This window comes from Paramisgurnus dabryanus, chromosome 3 (genome assembly GCF_030506205.2).
Source record: "Paramisgurnus dabryanus chromosome 3, PD_genome_1.1, whole genome shotgun sequence".
Classification (NCBI taxonomy): Eukaryota; Metazoa; Chordata; class Actinopteri; order Cypriniformes; family Cobitidae; genus Paramisgurnus; species Paramisgurnus dabryanus.
In genome coordinates this window covers 25,529,540-25,549,947 of record NC_133339.1, presented here as the reverse complement: position 1 = coordinate 25,549,947, position 20,408 = coordinate 25,529,540, and the positions used below count along the sequence as shown (strand labels likewise).

Sequence of the window (20,408 nt, the reverse complement as noted above, 5' to 3'; positions counted from 1 at the left end):
TCACCCTTTTGCAGAGAGCAACTCCTACACAAAGCATTTTATTGATTAAGAAGGAACCATAAAATTTGATGTGATGAATTTCTTGTTGTGAGTGGTCTGTCTGTAACAGAGGTCTGTGTTTTAATCAATTTAAACTGCTTTTGCTCTATTCACACTATTCCTTTAAAGAGTTCACACATTTAAAAACCATTACTAGGAATATAAAATGCAGGTTACATAAAAAATCCAATATTTTAAATGCTTAGGCTATAGTTTATACAATTATTATAATATCAAACATGTTAGTTTCATCAGGCAAGTATATAAAATAATAAAATATGGAGAATATAAAGCTATAAGGAGAGAGAGAGAGAGAGAGAGAGAGAGAGAGAGAGAGAGAGAGAGAGAGAGAGAGAGAGAGAGAGAGAGAGAGAGAGATCACAACTGTTAGAAGCGTGCGTGAGTGAGTGCCTCAGAGAAGCCTCGGAGATCTTTCTCACAGTCACGTCTGTCTGCTTGTCACGCCTCGCGCACCCTCGCGCGCGCATTCATATGTGTGGGGATCGAACCTGTCACTTGTCGTTCAGAGGTGAGCGCAACCGTGCGCTCCCCTTAACACTTCTCACACCCGTCAACATTTTTCAAACCAGTTTGAATGAACTCATTCAAGTGTGAGAAACACTTTCATGCGGGACTATGAAGACCACCCGAAAATGTCGCGCTTTGCTCTCTGTGGCTTTGAATCTGCTGGCTCTTTTATTCTCAACGACGGCGTTCATCACGACCTATTGGTGCGAGGGGACACAGAGGGTCCCCAAACCCAACTGCAGCAATGAGAGGCGGCATAACTGTATTGACTACGGGGTGAACGAGACGGACCCGAGTAAAGTTCACTATAGCTGGGAAACAGGTGACGATCGCTTTCTCTTCAGACATTTCCACACGGGCATCTGGTACTCGTGCGAGGAAAATATCCACGGGGGAGGTGAGAGGTTTAACTGTTTTAATACGCTTTAATATAATCATTAACAAATACTAACAACTTGCATTGAGTAGGCTACACAGTTTAAAAAAACGCAGATGACGCCACTGTCACAGTTTGCGGGTTTAAAATATAACATCTGTCTGAGTGATAAATACTTTCAATTCCGTAAAAGGTAGATCAATTTTTTTAACAGAATATCATATTTAATAATACAACGTGTCGAAACTTTAACATGTAATGCGTAAAACAGTGTGAAGGCGTTGAGCAATAGATGCCCACGAATGATTGCGCGCCAGCAGCTTTGGAAACATCTGTTAGGATTTACTTTACTCTCAATGAGTTTTGAGGAACTTGTACTGTTAGATAACAAAATTAACTGAAACAGAGTGTTTCTGTTTGCTCATCTGCTTGCACATTTTTAAGGACAGATCAGATTGTATTTATGTATTTATTTTTTACTTCAGTCAGGTAAAATTACACATTGGTAAGTGAGATGGCACTAAAATTAAAGAACTAAAAAATATTTTCTCTGTTTTCTCAGTACTTTAAACCTCTAACTTGAGGACAACCTATTGGCAATGTATTATTTTAGACGGTAGAAAATGTCTTGTTTTCTCAAAGTTCTGTATGAGAAACATAGGCCATTGTATTAACACAAAACAAAGGTCCCAAAATGGTATTTCTCTGGCTGTATATTTCCATAAAGAGATTTTAACATCAGAACCTTTTTGTTGTAAGATACTTTATAGTGGAAAAAGGTTCTACATGCCATAAAAAGGTAAAAAATGAACAGTCCTTTGACAAAAAAGAAATAACAAAAATGGTTCTTCTATGGCATTGTCTGTAAAAAAAACCTTTTCATAACCATTTTTATGTCACAAGCCAATTCAGGAGATTAATCCAGCATGGCAATGCGTTACAATTAAAGGGATTAAAAGGATTTACCAAGAATAAAGACACAGACGTGGGAGACAAACACAAGATCAGGGGATACCAGGTTTTTTACCAAAGTAATAGTGCCATTTTTCTGAACTAATGCTTTGACATAATGTTTCTAATGTATAGCTTTAAACAGAAATGATGTTCTGTATTGCCTTAAATTAAATCCAGCAGACCTTGTCAAGAGAATGAAGGATTAAGTTAATTGACTCCATGAATTTTTTCTAGCATTATTGCTGTTGACACATTTATCTAGTCATCAGTTGGATTTATGACTAATCTGACAAGTGCCATACAAGCTTTGTGCTGCAAACTCATCACACATTCACACAAGGTAACACAGTCCTCTGCAAATATTGGTGGTTAAGTGTTTCTTAGAATGAAATGAAATGATAAACAGAAGTACTTCAAACATGGCACATCAGGTTCATTTTTTTTTAAATCTCACAAATAACTGAGGGTAGACGTACCCCATTTATTAAGTAGACAATATTCTTATCTCTTAAATACAGCTGTAATAGTACATTAACAACAGGTTGTCGGTGTTACCCAATTGTATCATTCTGAGACTGGTACACTTATAAATATAAAAGTGCTATAAAGGGTTTTTCACATGCAGCGATGTCAAAAGAGCTTTTATTTTGCTCTCCAAAGAACCATTAAGGTTTATTTTTCATACCTGTTTATAGTCTGAAGAGTCTTTGAATGTTAAAGTTATTTTTGGAACTACACAGCCAAAAATGTTTCTTCTCTGTCATCTCTTTTATTTTTAAGATTGTATCTTAATTGCCTTTTACTAGTACTATACATTTCCATTTAATTTTTCGTTAGGCCTACATGCAGTAGAGCTTATTTAAAACATGTTTAACTTGCCGATTATAAACCACTTTACACAAAAAGCCTCAGTAACTGTTAGGATTTATGTTACGTAGCAGCAATGACCAGCTGTCCCATTTAACACTAAAACAAGAAGTAATGTCAAAGTAGAGCATTGATTCATAATAAGTACTTAAAGATCTTATATTTTATCCACTGCTAGATTATACAGTATCACACAATAATGCTAATAGCACCAATCATTCATGCTCATTACAGATGCAATTACCCTCCACCAACCTCGATAGCAGATTAAATACTTTAGGAGCCAATCAAAAGCCGGTGGCCTTTATTCATATGGGGTAGTGGATGAACAGGATTAAATGAATATTAAATCTTTTAATGCAATAATGAGAGAGGTAGCCTATCTCATAATGCTGTCCCATTGGCATATTTTGTCTATCTATATGTAAAACAGGGATGTCACTCATTTAGCTCAGATAAAACTGAGATTTTAAATTATAAATCTCTGAAATCAATTGAAATAGCTTACATGTTATTTCAAAGCCTTTCCTTAGTTCATTAAAATGCTCAGTCTACAATCAGTCCGTTTTCAAAAGTTGGACTAAAATAAATCATTGTAGACATTTCGTGTCATTGATATAAATGAAATGATTACCTCAAGTGACTCACCTAAGTGGTGAAATAAAGCCCAGTAGAAATTCAATTACTCGCGTTCTTGCATCATCGGCCAGTTTGGAATTGGTTAATGCATTTCCCCTGCTGCTGTGAGGTTCAGTTATTTAAATTCAGGAGAGCTAACATGGGCCACATGTCCGCCTGGCACAAGGATTAAACTCCCTCCACGGGTCTTATTTACTCGAGAAAAGGCACACTGGGTCTGTAATGAGAAAAGAAGTGCACTTAGGAGGTCCAGAATATGAAATCTAGTATATGTATCTATGTCATGTTAAATGACAAACTAATGTGCAGTCAGTCAAACTCTAATCACCCAGGTGGCAAAGTTTCTATTTTTTCTGCAGTCACTCATGCAAACCTCTTACATTAGACACCACTTATAGCATTTCTGCTGTTTTTTAAGTTAACACCTTTAAAAATCTCATTCTTTTCAGATGAAGTCAGTTCCTGTTTATTAAAATATTTATTGTGCTGTTTATCTGCATTTACGTGAATTTTTTTTTTTTTTTTGCATTTTTGTTACCTTGTAATTTTAAATGCTACATTAAATCTTGATTTCAGAAGGTAATAAATACTTTGAAAACCTTGTAGCTTGTAATGTAGACGATATAGTACATGAAGTTTTGTGGACCGGGCTACAGTATATGAGCCCTGTCTGTGTCTGTCAAGCTTAAAATGATGAGTGTTTTGTTTGCAGAATAGTGTACTACTGTATTAATAGTGAAGCATTTAAACCGCTCTTTATGTTTACTGTATATTGCAAGTCAAGATAAATGTGACCCTGCCTGTGAAAACCCAGCTTAAGTCATTTAAGCCCTTTTCACACAGAAATTCCGTAAAATACAAGGGATATGCATCCTGGATTTTTCCGGAATAGTTAGATTTTTTTCATTCACACTGCCAAGTTTACCCGGCATGTGACGGTCCCGGAAAGACACGCAACCTATTGAAAGTCCCGCCCTCTCTTCTACGCAGCGTCTGAAGTTTACATATTATTTATTATTTCTCTCTCCAGAAACAACTCGCGTGCATTTTTGTTTATGATAAGACTACAAAGGAGCGTGTGAACGCACAGTTCTAATGCTGGTGAATGATCTCATCTTCTGAGTGGATATTTGACGTGCTCCCTGATTTCTGCTTTGATACAGTTTTCAGACATTTCTCATCGTGATTGTTTATATGCATTTAAAACCCGCATTTTGAGGAGCTGAACGATATTGTTGGGATGACATGCGGTTATTTTCGTTTTTTTATAGCTCAAATGAGCACGTGACGCGATATTCTTTTATGCTGCTGAATGATCTCCGTTTCAACGCAGTAAGTAACGAGCTAACTTACCTGATATCTGCTTCAGTCCAGTTTGCTGACATTTCTCGTCATGAATGTTGTAAATCCCTCATTTTAAAGAGTTGAACCAACTTCATGTTGCCATGACACGCGCGTCCTCACTACGGCACGTGCGTCATTGTTTATTCGTCTCATATATCATTTCCTGATAACTGCTTCAATCTAGTTTGCAACATTTCTCGTGGTGAATGTTTATATGCATGTTATCTCTCGTTGTAAGGAGCTGAACCATAACTTGTGTTGTGATGATGACGCGCGCGTCCTCACTTCGATACGCCCATTACTGCATTCTTGCGGCTTCTTGTTCACACAGAGGGTTACCCGCGTATCTTACTAGGTCCTCTTTCCGGCAACGATCCCAGAAGATTAACGGAACGAGTTTTTGTTCACACAGACGCTTGTCTGGCAATTTTACGGGTATTTTCTGGGACCAGAGGTCTGTGTGAATGGGGTTTTACTGTTTTCTGCATAAAATCATCCTACATCAATTAGATTGTTAGACTTTAATCCTAGATTATACAGAGTAAACAGGGTCACACATTTGGAAGAGATTTGGGAATAAAACTAATTTATTTTTGGAAGAGATTTTGGAATGAAAAAACTGCTATAAATTTTTAATCAAAAATACAATAACAATACAATCAAGATCACTCAGAGTATAATATTTTGCATTCTGATTTCTCCTAATGATGTGTATGAGGAGTCCATCTCTGCTGTACAATGTCTCTGTTACAATGTTGTCTTCATGATAACCAGTATTCGCCGGGGTTCTGCTTTTCACCTCTGTCTGACCTCTTTCTTTGCTATAGGCACAGCTTGCCATCTTCATTCAACCCATAAACTATATCATTGTTCAAGGTTGCAGAGTAAAGTCTTATAGCTATGAACTCGCCAGTTTAATTAAAAGTCCAAACTGAAAGGGGCAGGGAGGATGTGCCACAAAACTATATAATTCTTTCCCATCTAGTGCAGAGATTCACAGGACAGGTTTAATTAAAACAATTGTTTTGATCAGACCACAAACACAATCTGTTTACCCCTTTTTCGAGAAAAGTTATCACAGACGAGCATAAAAATGTTCAGGGTTCCTACACTTTTATGTCATCTTTATTGGTGCATTACAGTTAGTTACAAATTTAACTTGACACAGAAAAGTCTTGGTTGTATGAAAAGCAGCTTAGGGGTTACGAATGACATGAAAGAAACAAAGTGGCTAACATTGTGACTGGTGTCTGGTTAGTGCAGAAACTTTGTTTTCACACCTAGTTCACCAGTCCAAACGCTCTCCGACCCAAAAGCAAACCGTACCCAGACCACATCCAGAGGTGGTCTGAGAGTAGTGTTCGCTTTTGGGTTCTTTTGTGGTTTGATTTCTTTTTCACATGTGAAAGTAAGTAAGTAAGTAAACTTTATTTCTATAGCACAATTCACAATCACAAAGTGCTTCACAACAAAAGAAGAATACCCAACATTTATAAAACCATTAAAACATCTAATAAAAAAAAACGACAGAAGTACACATTAGACCAGCCTAAACAACCCTACAGTCTAGTAAAAGCCTCTTTAAAAAGAAGAGTTTTCAACTGAGTTTTAAAAATTTCTACACAGTCCAAACAATGTATTGAAGGGGGCAAGGCGTTCCACAACCTAGTTGCCACAGTTTGAAACGAACAGTCCCCTCTTGTTTTAATATAAGTATGGGGGGCAACTAAATATCTCTGATCTGTTGATCTCAAATCTCTTGATGATGTTTTATTGATGTAGTTCAGGAGGAGCATGTCAAATAAACCACTTAAGTACTTTCAGTTGTCTATAATCAGTAATCAACAAATACTCTAGTACCACCAGTTGTCCACATCAGTAATCATCATATCTACCCAATCAGCAAAAAGGCAAGCCATATATAAGTTACAGTTTAACTCTACAAAGATCCTCTGCAGTCTTCAGAATCCCTCGCACTCTCGCAAACCTGGGGGGGTACTCTGCATTCGGGCCCATTTCCGAGCTCAGAGCCCCCTCCCCCTGGACAGCACGCCAAATACGTTTACTAATTTAATCTATCCAATTTATTTGTAAGTGTGAACTCGTGAAAATGGGTTAAAAGCCTAGCAGCGGAATTCTGGAGTGTCTGAAGACGGCCCAGATCTTTTTTATTAAGGCAAATAAAAAGATTTTAGAAAGCAACGAGGTCCCGGTCCGCTCCATGTGCCCTTTTGACATATCAAAACAACTGCTGCACAGACAGTTGGGGTCTGAGTTCTTATGAAGTTGTGATGTGAACAAGAAAGGGTCTGAAACATTTTAGTTCCAAAGAGGACCAAAAAAAAAGAACTTTGGTCCTCTTTTGAGTCCGCTATATTTGAAACACCAAATGGATTTGAAGGTCACATTCGGCTATGTCCACACTCTGCCTTTTCTGGTTCACTACAAGTGAACTGGGTTAGGTTCTTTTAAAGAGCACCAATTAACCGATTCATGATTTTACATTTCCTTTGGTGTGTAGGTGTGTATTAGTACATGTTAACGATATGCAAAAGGTACAAGCTCCAAAGTAAGCAATGACGCGAGTTATCGTTTCCAACGTAAATCTCTTTTCTTGAACTACAACAAACACACGGATTGTAGGCAACAGTTTACTTCCTGAGCCTGTTGACGGTCATTATCATAATTCCTCCCGCTTGGACTCACAGCCTGTAAGTTAACTCCTGTTAGCATTGAATTGTGAGCGAATCTTTCAAACATGGTAAGGAGCGTCACATTTCTTGCTGACGTCAGAGGTATTCAGGCCAATCACAACGTACAAATTAGCTGGCCAATCAGGGACATAGAGCTTTTCAGATTGATGAGTTTTGTACATATTTTATCCCTGGACGGCAGCACTGTAAAGATGATGTTGAACTCTGTGACTCTTGACTTTGTGAAAGAGAGCTTGTGGAGCACAGACGTTAACTCTTTGTTAACTCTAAGCCTTGTGTCTTCCCAGGTGAGAAATGCAGGAGTTTTATCGATCTGGCCCCTGCGTCTGAGAGAGGTGAGTAATGGCTGTCATTACAGCAGTGTTCAGGCTTGTCCGACAGCACAAACCAAAACCTGTGGATGACAGATCTCTTATCTCCACCTGTTTAATTATTTGACACATGCTACGGGTGCTCGCGTGTGCGCATGCATTTTTAAGAGAATGTGGATGCTCAACGTGTGAAATGGTCAATCAAATATTTAGCTCAACTAGTTTTGGGTGAAAACATTTTATTGAATGTTTGTTCTATACATATTTCCATTTGTCACAAATTAATGATATACTGTAACAATAAATATGCTGACCCTAACCAAAAAGTTACATACTCCCTGTTGAAGATCTCTTCTCTACGTTTTATCAAAGTCGCTTTAAGGATGTCACACCACTTGGCGGCCATGTTTGCTGGAAGGCGGGACTTTTGTTGCTAGAGCGGCTATTTAGATTTTTGCATTTTCCCCTGTATACTAATAGCAATGTCCAATATTTTTTTATACTGTATCTTTGCCTTTAAATATTCTATATTCTGACGCGTGTGCAGCAGGCACTTATTTTGACAAGACACGTGATGCACATATGCTCACTTGACGCGGCAAACACATATTTTGAAATGACGAACCACACACATAATGGACTACATACATGTGAAGAGCTTCGCATCGTGTGCCCTTGAAAAATATACTGTAAAACCTAACAGTTAACTTAACTCAAACCCTTTGAGTAAACCGGTTGCATTAGACCAGTGGTTTTCAAACTTTTTTAGGAGCGACCCTAATTTAAAAAAATAAAAATTATGCGACCCACACTCTATCCCCCCCCCCCTTAGTAGCATGAAGCAGGGCGGGGCTGGAAGCCGTCAGAGCGGAGTGAGCCCGGTGAAACATGCACGCGCGCATCTGTATGTATATAACTTACCTAATGAGCAGACCCGACGCCAGACACAAATACATGGACGGGCATTTAATTTTTTCAGGGGGCATAAATGAGATGAACCTCACTGCAATTCATAATATCATTAATTATGATAATGGACAAAAAACGAGGAAGAACTCACATACGCAACACAACGGAGGAGTCGTAAAGATTGGACCTAGCCTTTACTGAAGGAGTCAAAAAACATGTCGCAGGGCTCTACATCAACACTTGTCCGCTTATCAGGGACAAGTAACGTTAGATTAAAACGCCAATAACAATCACCAAAGCACGATAATGATTCTGCAACCTTTAGTCTCAATGGCAACTGAAAGTGCATAATGTAATAACGCTAAGTTAAACAAATAAGCGCAGCAAACACAAAGTGAGCTAACAGTGGGTTTAACATACTGCAGTAAAAATGTGAAACTTTTAATAACATGATACAGTTAAGCAGCATCACATCACGGTTAATAATGTACAGATTTCATATGACAGTTCACTAAACAAGTAATTAATATTTAGTCACTTACATTTTAGACGCAATGTTGACTGTTTTTGTTGTTTCAGCGGCGAAAATAGTTGAAAGATAACAGCAGAACCATAACGTGTCAGTCTTACTGCAAAACTCAACCGTGTCTTAACGGTCATAACTACACATTTCCGGGCTCACTATCGACAAACCAATCAAATACATTTAAAATATGTATTTTTTTTTTTTAAATCAGACCAAACACATTTTTATTTTTATTTAGGAGTTTTTATTTCCCCTTGCATCATTAAAAAAATGGCTGTGACCCCGCGCTCAATTTAATCTACTGTCTATTAATTTATTACAGTAAGATGCGCACAGTGGTGGAGTATTTTTTTATTTCGTGTATTTAAAAGATATTTTTTACTGTGCTTTTATTCAAGTGTGTTGTAATTATTATAGTTTTATAATAAAATTGAACAAATTATTTTAGTAAAATTTTTTTGAAATGTTTCTGGCGACCCAGTTTTTAATTTTTGCGACCCACCAGAGGGTCGCGACCCAGGGTTTGAAAACCACTGAATTAGACCATTTAAGTTTTAAAACACATACATTTAAGTACTGTGAACTTGAGTCATGTGTAATTTTGCACTTATATTTAAGTAGTGTGAACTTAAATATAAGTGCATAACTGCATATGACTCAATTTGTTCACAGTACTCAAATGTATGTGTTTTAATACTAATGCAACCGGTTTACTTAAATGGTTTGAGTTGACTTAACTTTTAGTTTTTACAGTGTAAATCACCGGCCGCCACTGATCAGGTGTGCATTTGAATCTTGCTCATAAACTTTCCTGGTCCTAACATTTATTGTTGCCTCTCTGATGTTTAAGTGCACTTTAATAAACTTTGATGCATTGCAATATCATTTTTAGTAGAATGCTTCATACAAATGTGTGATCCAGTACATGCTTCATACTTTTCTTTAAGAAGTACTCTTTTTTTACCCAACTCTTTTTCCGAAGGGCAGATTTAATTGTTGATGTTTGTCTGAGATGGAAAAGCCTTCACTGGGGAAATATCATATTTTGAATATGGAATTTCATTTCAGTTCAGGGGACTACTGCATAATACATCTCTTGCTATGAACAAATCTAGAGATAATACTCCACAATCAAAAAGGAAAATGAATTCAGCTTGCAAATTACATCTGCGATAGTTTCAGGGGAGAATATTTGCAAGGCAAACTACACCATTCCCTGTTCATTTCAGACCCCGTTTCTATCTTATAAGTTATGACTAAGTCTCAAGGTCTTCATTATTAATCTTATTTGATACAACTCACCAATATTCATGGAATCCGCCAAAGTATGTGGGTAGTGCATTTTAATTTGGTTGTTTTCAAATTCATCCCTCTATAAGTGCTGTCATAAAAAGGGCTGTCAAGAACTGTTTGTGCACAAATTAGAATTTTTATATATGACTTATAAATATTGTTAACACCTAGCTTAGGTTAGCAGAGTACAGGGTGTCAGTTTGCTTGCTACTATTCCTGCTACCTTCTTTGAACGAGGCCAACATCAAGCCCTCAAATGATGCTTTTCCGGAGGTTGCCTTAAGGAGTCCCCAAGAAAATCTACACATTGTTTATAGTTGTCTCTAAAGAATGTTGGGCGGACTTTTCAAAAGTCCTCAATCTTCCAACACACTTCAGGTTACAAGGTTTTAATCACTCCATTGCTGAAAAAAATCACAGAAATTCTAATGGGCTTTAATAGGAAGCGTATTGGTTTAAACTATATTAGTCTATTTGGGTCACTTGGCATCTGATCTGGTGGATAGAAATTAGTCTCATGTAGAGAGACCTCCAGACTGAAGGTCTGGGAACCATGGGCTGCGTCCGAAACCGCATACTGTACAGTACGTACTGAATGAGCTGAAGTACCTACTGACCGTTAAAATAGTAGGTACTGTATAGTATGAATCCTAGTAGTATGAATGCGATTCGGACGTACTACATCCGGCATGTTGATACATCATGTAACATACGTCGTCATCACGTCAAGTCATACCAGCGCGAAAACAGCCGCATTGCCGTTTTCACTTCTTCTTCTTCGTTGCATAACTCCGCTCCCGGGGCATCATGGGATACTGAAGTGTCCATCGTATGCACGCTGCAAAATCTAGCCGGAAGTATTAGGTCTTCCGGGTACTTTTCGCATATTGTTTTTGGAATACTATGTATTCGGATATACTACTCGCCTTGCATACTGCTTTTCGCCTACTATATATTATGGAAGTAGGCAGTTTCGGATGCAGCAATGGCCTCTTTGAATGTCCAAGGACTGGCCAAGAGGCCATATGACTGGCTTTTGTCTGTTATGTTAGTAATACATAAGGGGTGGTTTCCCAGACAGGGATTAGCTTAAACCAGGACTAGGCCTTAGTTCAATTATGAAATATAACTAGGTTTAACAAACAATGCCTTACTAAAAACATTACTTGTGTGTATTTTGAGGCAAAACAAAGGGCACTGATGTATTTTAAGATGTGTCAGTGACAGTTGTTTTCAGTTTGGACAGCTCTTACATTTATTTAAGTCTAGGACTAGTCTAATCCCTGTCCGCAAAACCGCCTCTTAAAGTTTAAAGTAAATTAAGTGACCTTTCCGTGTATAAATAACAGAGGCAGTTTTGTGAACTCTTATTTCATTTAACACTGCTGATCCCATGAGCAGGCAACAGACATACAGCAGGTTTTATTCCCCAATTGAGGAGTAGTTCAGAAAGTACACTACTTTAAGGCATTCAAGGCACTAACAGCATTGTATGAATGATAGCATTTAAGTGTTGTGATCGTGTGTTCTCTAAGGATACAGAGAGATGAGAAAATGTCAGGCAGTAGGAGAAAGTAGATTAAATGTAGGTGAGGGGGAGCCGTGATATACAGTACTGTAATCTATGATAATTATCAAATCTTAGATGTACTGTATTTTAACAACTGTAATACCTAAGTATATAAAATAAGGCCTGGGGTGGCACAGTGGGTACAACTTGCTTTTCAGTACGGTTTCAATAACACAGCGTGGGTTTACTGACAGTATATGGTTGTGAACATTTAAGGGCATAACTTCAGTTGCAGACAGTGGTGGCTCATGACTGCTCCGAGGGGCACTTATTCAAAATATGTGTCCGGAGTGTCATGTGTGTTGCTTGCGTTTTCAAAATATGTGTTTGTTGCATCATGTAAACATGTGCATCACATGTTTTGTCAAAATAAGTGCCTGCTGCACACGCGTCAAAACCGTTTATGATAAAAGAGACGCTCAAGTTCACAAAATACACCCAAGACACTCCCTTAACAGTAAACTCTGATTACGCATGAGATTATGCGAGTATCTGGCAAACGTGAACGTCTCTTTTATCATAAACCCTTTAGACGCGTCTGCAGCAGGCACTTATTTTGACAAGACACGTGGTGCACACAGGATCTCTCGATGCACAGGACACATATTTTGAAAAAGGAACCACACACATGACGGGCTACATGTTGTGACGAACATCGAATCGAGCACTCTCGAAAAAAGAAGTCAGTGAATTATCTCGCAATGAGTCTTGGGTAACCAAGTTAGGGTGTGCCTGGATCTGCACTTCGTAGATTTCACTGGAATAGTAAGGTACTCTAAGGATACTCATTTTAGGGCCTGCCCAAATACCCACACTTGAGAACACATGCATGTGACCGAAAATGCGTACATGTGACTGCATGTTTTAAATGAATAAGTCCGGTGCCTGGACACATGCTATATCCAAATTCCAGCCTAAGTGAACCCCATTATTCACAATATTAAGGAACTGAGGTGCTCCAAAATTGCAAGAAGGTAATGAAGTTCATTTCACACTTGCAATCTTCACGCCTACTTAAACACTTGAGCCAACTACAAAAAAATACAATGCACAAGTGGTCAAGTGCAAATACCCCAAGTTTGGGAATATGGACAGACCCACTAATAATACAATTGCTATTTAGGATGGATAAACATATTGATATACAAAATGGGTAGCAGGATGTTTGTGAAACCAGGCATATTTTGCCACTGTGTAATCATCTCAACACTGAATGTAGTGAGGTGTTGTGATATGTCAGACCAAAACAACATCTCCAATCTTTGGAGAAAGCTCAAGGGAAATGAATTCTATTAATTAGAAAAAAGTGATTGATTTTATGGAAATACCCTTGAGTTAGTCCACCTTGATGGATATGGTTTAAAGTTTACCTCTTAAAATAAATATTAATAATGTTCTTTAGAAACATTATAGTAGATTTGTTTCGTTTTTTTATATTGCAGCTGTCATGTGAAGTCTGATGAAACAGTCATCAAAAGTACACAAGTGCATTCCTATACTTTTCTTTGGGGTGTACACTTCATGCACCATAGATAAAATAAAAGCAGCACCTGCTCGGTACAGTCTAAAATGCCTTTAATGACATATGTGACTTTGTGATTTTAAAAACCTTCCCGAATAAAACTGACAGATAAAATTACAGTACACTGCTTTGCTTACCAGTGTATGTGTGTGTGTGTGTGTGTGTGTGATTGCAGGTGTCCTTTGGCTGTCAGTTGTGTCAGAGGTGCTATACATCATGTTGCTGGTCGTTGGCTTCAGTCTGATGTGCTTGGAGCTTTTTCACTCCAGTAATGTAATCGATGGACTCAAACTGAACGCCTTCGCCGCAGTCTTCACTGTGCTGTCAGGTAGGCCTCCATCCTTGTCCCAACATCACAAGCTTTGAGAAATTAATTATGCATTCCCTCATTACGTTTATCATCTACACATAGGCACGTTGTGTCTGTCCTTCTTCTTTTATGTGTGTCATAACATCAAGTAATGGTGATACAAAACATTGTACGTTTGTATAATACAAAATGTAGCCTCTGTAAGGTAGAAGATAAAAGAGTTGGGGTTCAATCTTTTTTTGGGAGGACCTAAAAAATAGATGGAGAAATGGTGTGATGTTTAAGTCACATATACATACACTCTCAGAAATAAAGGTACAAAAGTTGTCACTGGGACAATATCCTTTCAAAAAGGTACACATTTGTAGCTAAAGAGTGCATAGTACTTCAAAGGTACATATTGGCAGTTCAAAGATACATATTTGTACCTAAATGATACATATAGGACCTTTTTTAAAGAGTACTGCCCCAGTGATAGCTTTGTACCTTTATTTTTGACAGTGTACATTACAGAGCCATAACTATAATCACTACTGACATTACATTTTTCTACCTTACTGTTACTTATAAATTATACTGTTCAAGATCTGGGAGAACAATGAAACTTTTCGCTGAACTTTAGCTTCTTAATGCATGTTTTCCTTTTCTCACAAAAGCTTTGAGCTCAAACAATAATTGACAAGACCCCTGCTGCATATCTTTAGCACAAATTAAAAAATCACTAATCAGTAAGGCAGCGATTGGTAACACAATGAAGGAATAAAGTTTACCGGCAATAATTTTCACACTTACAGCACACAGATGAAAACAGTCTCTCTAGACTACAGTCCTCCCTGCAGCCCAGTGCAGCATGGTTAAATTCAAGCAGTTAGAAATACAGAACAGCTGCTGCTTTTGGATTTATGATTATTTGATTGGCTGGATTCAAACCGCTCTGTTCATTTTAATGCTCTCTAATTCTGATTGCAGCATCAGTTTTAAGAACAGAGAGAGAGAGAGAGAGAGAGAGAGAGAGAGAGAGAGAGAGAGAGAGAGAGAGAGAGAGAGAGAGAGAGAGAGAGAGAGAGAGAGAGAGAGAGAGAGAGAGAGAGAGAGAGAGAGAGAGAGAGAGAGAGAGAGAGAGAGAGTCCCATCCATCCCAAGATGTATGTTAGTGACAAGGTTAAACATGTAGGGAGGACTTGCCTCGGACAATCAATCAGCATAGATCAATTGTAACAGATGTGTACGCTACAGGTACATGTAACTGCATGTACGCTGTTTCTTGAGCTCTATATAAGTTACATATATTCTTTACTAATCCTACTGTACGTGATTTGAAACAGATGGCATTGACCTACACATATGCTGGTGCTTTTCCATGTAATTCAGAGGATCATTGGCTGAATCATAGCATTTTAAATTTGAAATCCCTAATGTAAGTGTCCTTATGTTTTATATCTCGTTGACGCAAATCCTGTCGCAAACTGAACAACAACAGTATAAAAAATCACCAGCTGCCAATGTACACATGCACATTTCTCAACAGGTCTACTGGGGATGGTAGCTCATATGATGTACACACAGGTCTTCCAGATCACAGTCAGTTTGGGCCCAGAGGATTGGAGGCCCCACACATGGGACTACGGCTGGTCCTTCTGGTAAGGATCTCATCGTCAGTCTCTCCTATCCAATTCCGTTTAATGATAAGTAAAGAATTTGAGGATCTTATCTATTGGGCTGTAGAGATTCAGCTAGACGCAGGTCATTTTGAGACGTTATTTAATAACCACAAAAGTTGTATTTTCAACCTTAGTAGTTTCTGATCGATATCTGAATGGGATTCCCTAGAGCTGTAACTTTATTTGAAGTCCTGTCTCAATGTGCTTTCCCTTGTGTCCTGAGTCATATAATTCACTGAGGCAAGAAGAGGAGACAGACTCAGAAGTCACAGATGTGTGGGTGTCTGTTTCTCATTCTGCCACAAATGAATCTGGCTCTTGTGGACTGTTCTCATTTCAGGCACTGAAAAATTAAATAAAACTTCACAACGGTTTTCTCAGGTGTTTTGTGGACACATTGACTAGCAGCTTAGAATGAAGCACTAAATTGATTCAAAAACTTTTAATAATGTAGTCACTGGTTATAAAATCTATAATGCATACAGTATATTATTTTGTTAGGTTACCCCAGAATGAAAATTCTATGTCATTCCACACTCGTAAAACCCTTGTTCATCATCAAAATATTTTAGTAATTTAAGAGCTTTCTTACTCCCCATAGACTGCAATGCAACTCACAACTTTTAAGGCCAAGAAAGACATCATTAACATTTACATTTAGCAGACGCTTTTATCCAAAGCGACTCACAAAGATTAAAATTGTCATTAAAATGGTCCACAGTGGTTCAATCTTCATTTTATGAAGCGACAAGAATACTTTTTGTGCTGAACAAGCCTCCAACACATATTAGGGAAATTAGCACATGCATGTGTTAAACAGTGTCATCCTTCGTTAGCCATAGATATATATACATGCCCAATTAGAGGCTGGTGGACGCATCCATGGAGCGGGTAATTGAGGCATCTACAGGTACACACTTACAGGTGCTGGTCATATAATTAGAATATCATCAAAAAGTTGATTTATTTTACTAATTCCATTAAAAAAGTGAAACTTGTACATTATATGCATTCATTACACACAGACTGATATATTTCAAATGCTTACTTCTTTTAATTTTGATGATCTGACAAATAAGGAACATCACAAATTCAGTATCTCAGAAAATTTGAATATTACTTAAGACCAATACAAAGAAAGGATGTTTAGAAATCTGGGCCAACTGAAAAGTATGAACATGAAAAGTATGAGCATGTACACCACTCAATACTTAGTTGGGGTTCCTTTTGCATGAATTACTGCAGCAATGCGGCGAAGCATGGAATCAATCAGTCTGTGGCACTGCTCAGGTGTTATAAGAGCTCAGGTTGCTCTGACAGTGACCTTCAGCTCTTCTGCATTGTTGTGTCGAGCATATCACATCTTCCTCTTTGGTTATCCCTATTGCTTGTACACTTTTTGCGACCACATCTTTTCCTTCCCTTCGCCTCTCTATTAATGTGCTTTGCATAGAGCTCTGTGAAAAGCCAGCCGCTTTTGCAAAGACCTTTTGTGTCTTGCCGTCCTTGCCGTCATATGTTCTACTTTTGTTAATACACGTCGGAAACTGACTTTTTTGTCTTTACTGCATATATGGGGCTTGAAAGTCGTGAGTTGCGTTGCTGTCTATGAGGGGGTCAGAAAGCTCTTGGATTTCATTAAAAATATCCTAATATGTGTTCTGAAGATAAACAAATGTTTTACAGGTGTGGAACGACATTAGGGTGAGTAATTCAAGATATCATTTTCATTATTTGGTATACTAACCCTTAACTTTTTACCCTTACCTCTTAATATTGCTCAATTGAATCAAAACAGTTTCAGAAATGTTGTCACTGGCCGTTTTCTGTAAAATTCTAATTGCAAAAAGTTTAGAGTGAATTGAGAAGTGCTTTAACCTTTCTCATTGTTAGGGTTACACTACAGTCAATCATTTGGATAATTTTTCTGCATCTTTTAGTTGATTTTTTTTTAGGACCATGCCTGTCTGTTAGACCAAAGCCATGAGGGTTGTATTGAATCCCCCAGCAAATGATTTGTGCAATTTTGGCGCTTGGATATAAGAGACATGCATTGGGGCTCTGACAGGCATGAAAGTGGTATTTACATTGGCTGAATTACCACAGATGCTTGCCTGGCATCCATTAGTCTAGGCTAAAATTGCTTCATTTGTCCTCTGCCATCTGGACAATTTCTTGTTTTCTCTTTCTCCTCTCTTTTTCGACTACCTTTACTACCTTTCTAAAATTGTCTGGAACCTGCAAATCAAAGGATAATTCAAGCTAGTGCTTCTTTAAAGCCTTCAGCTCTAAGGTTTTATTTTTTCATCCCACAAGCACAAATTCTACGTTCTTACGGTTTGTGATTGGAAATTCAGGGTGGTTTGCAGTCAATAAACCACTGTCACTTTTGCGTAAATGTTACTTTTATATTACAAGGAAAGAGAAAATAAACACCTATATTTTCTATATAACAACTTTTCCCAGTATTACTTTTATGTAGCCAGGTTAAATTTGTTTGTTCGATAGATGCAAAATGTCCCATTTTCTCACATTTATATCACATACAGATTAATATCAACTATACATTTCTAAGTCAACAACTGATCAATTCATTTTTTTTATATTGGTTAAATGACTCTTACATGCATTAAACTTTATATCTATAAAAAGAGGATGTTTCGCACTGCAAAACTATTGTAATTGCACATATGACTCGAAAAACCAAACAGTATAAGTTTGACAGAAACAGCAAAATATACAATGTACTCAAATTTGTATCCATAAAAATTCTCATTGTCTTTACATGTTTGTGTTTATATATGGCAGTATGGCATGGGGCTCCTTCACCTGCTGCATGGCTGCTTCAGTCACCACCCTCAACTCTTACACAAAGACGGTGATTGAGTTCAGACACAAACGAAAACTCTTCGAGCAGGGCCTTCGGGAGGAGCAGACCTTCCTGGACCCCGAGGCTTTCCATTATTTCCGTGACAGGTCAGTCCAGTCCATCTCCAGCTCCATAGACGTTTATCCGAGCCACACGAGCGGTCACGGATGCAGTCGTGGAAAAATGCGGTCCCCGCCTGCACCGGTGGATCAGGGGGACAACACAGACTCTCTGGGAGAAGAACAATGCTGAGAGATACGTGTGGTGTTGCACAGGTGGCCTTGCTTTGACCGAAGCGCTTCCTTCTGGAAACACTGAGAGTATTGCATTTCTTTTCTAATATGCAGCTCAGTTTATGAGGGTTGACGTGAATAACTGCATGATTATCGTGTGAGGCGTGAGATTACCTTAGCGGGACATTTTTGATTGTAAATATAACAGGAATAACTGAGGTAGGAGCGGGTAAGTGGATAACAAAAGTAGTTACTTTACTGAGCAGTCACATAGTGCACTATAAGGTGCTAGAAGAGAATCGATAAGCAGGGCCGTGGATTTTTAGTGAAGACTCTGTTTATAATAATCCATTGGTCCTGAAGGTTAGACACGCTCCTGAGTATTTACCGGTCTTATACAGTCTGTGAAATGCCCTCCTCCCTTGGTAAGATCTGCTTGAAAATGCCTTCATGTTTAAAACAGCAGAGTAGAGTACCGTTTAAATCCTGCCTTCAGTACTGCTGCAGCTGAACACACAAGCACAGCCCATTTCAGCTGACACATCTAGGTATAAAAGTTTATTGCCACTTGGTTTTTGCCTGTTTTTGTCCTTGTGATGCATTATTGGGTTGATTAGCAGCAGTCGATGATGAGATCGTAACCCCACCTCTCTCTTTTGTAATATTTTGAACCTCTCTTTTAAAGGAATGGTTCACCCACAATAATTTTACTCGCCCTCATGCTGTTTCAAACCCATTTGCGATGGTAAATTTCACACTATAGTGTGCATCCGTGCCATGTTTCTACAAATGACAAGAAAATAAGTCCCTCTTCCACATAAACCAATGTCATAGTTTAGATGGAAATTGAGATCCTTAAAAAACGTCCCCTTCCATTGAGCCATGATCTGATCTAATTTGTAAATGAATCATTTGTTGAGCCAATTCTTATTTTCAGGTGAACTTTTCCTCTAATATAAAAACAATGACTGGAATCCTGTTTATTGAATGTATTAAATGATATATTTATCTATGTACACACTATAATCCTCTATATCATTTGATAAAAACAAAAGAGTTTCAAAGTTGTCTGCTTGTTGTTTTTTTGTCTGCTTCTTTGTTTGTGAGTTTTATTCGCCTTTACTTACAGTATTTTACTGTAAACAATACGCAAGATGTTTTATCTATTTTTACTCCACTAATGATATGGTCTTAAATGATGCCAAAGCAGGATTAACTGTAACGTGTTGCCTGGCAACCCAAAGATTAACAGCCTGTCTTTAATGCTGTGAACATAAAACAAGCAGAGTTATGCTGCGTGCACACCGCCAGCGACTTTGTCAGTGTCTGTCACCCGTCTCTTTCAATGCGGGCGTTAGGACGTGCTTCTAAGGGTGATTGCACACCAAAGCTTTTAAAAACACAGAATGCCTGCTGTTTATTCAGCTGAGCGCCAGCATAGCTGTGGTTTTTCTGGTTTGTTTATCAGTGGTTGCCTGATGCGCCAGTTAGTTGCTGTGATAATATCCTGTCCCTTCTCCACTGTGATTGGACGGCTGTGTGAGAACTGACATTGACAAGTGGAGCTTTTCACTCAAAGTTGAATCTTTTTCAACTCTCACTGCTTGAAAACCGCTAGCTGCTGGCTTTTAAAAAAACGCGGAGCTTCCATTGGAAACAATTGATAACATACGCTGTAGGGTTGTGCCGATAGACGATAGTATCGCATCTATCACTCTTGCGAGCTGTGCGCTGTCCGAAGTC

General features: G+C 38.2%; 1 protein-coding gene across 1 annotated transcript; it reads left to right on the top strand.

Moving 5' to 3' along the window:
- The first annotated feature begins 427 nt into the window (after nt 1–427).
- gsg1l (gsg1-like) lies at nt 428–19,714 on the top strand. The gene is made up of 5 exons (XM_065273827.2): nt 428–964; nt 7,749–7,796; nt 13,768–13,920; nt 15,431–15,542; nt 18,372–19,714. Exons 1-5 carry the CDS (start codon nt 676–678, stop codon nt 18,682–18,684), a joined length of 915 nt encoding a protein of 304 aa, XP_065129899.1. The 5' UTR covers nt 428–675; the 3' UTR covers nt 18,685–19,714.
- Nucleotides 19,715–20,408: the final 694 nt, after the last annotated feature.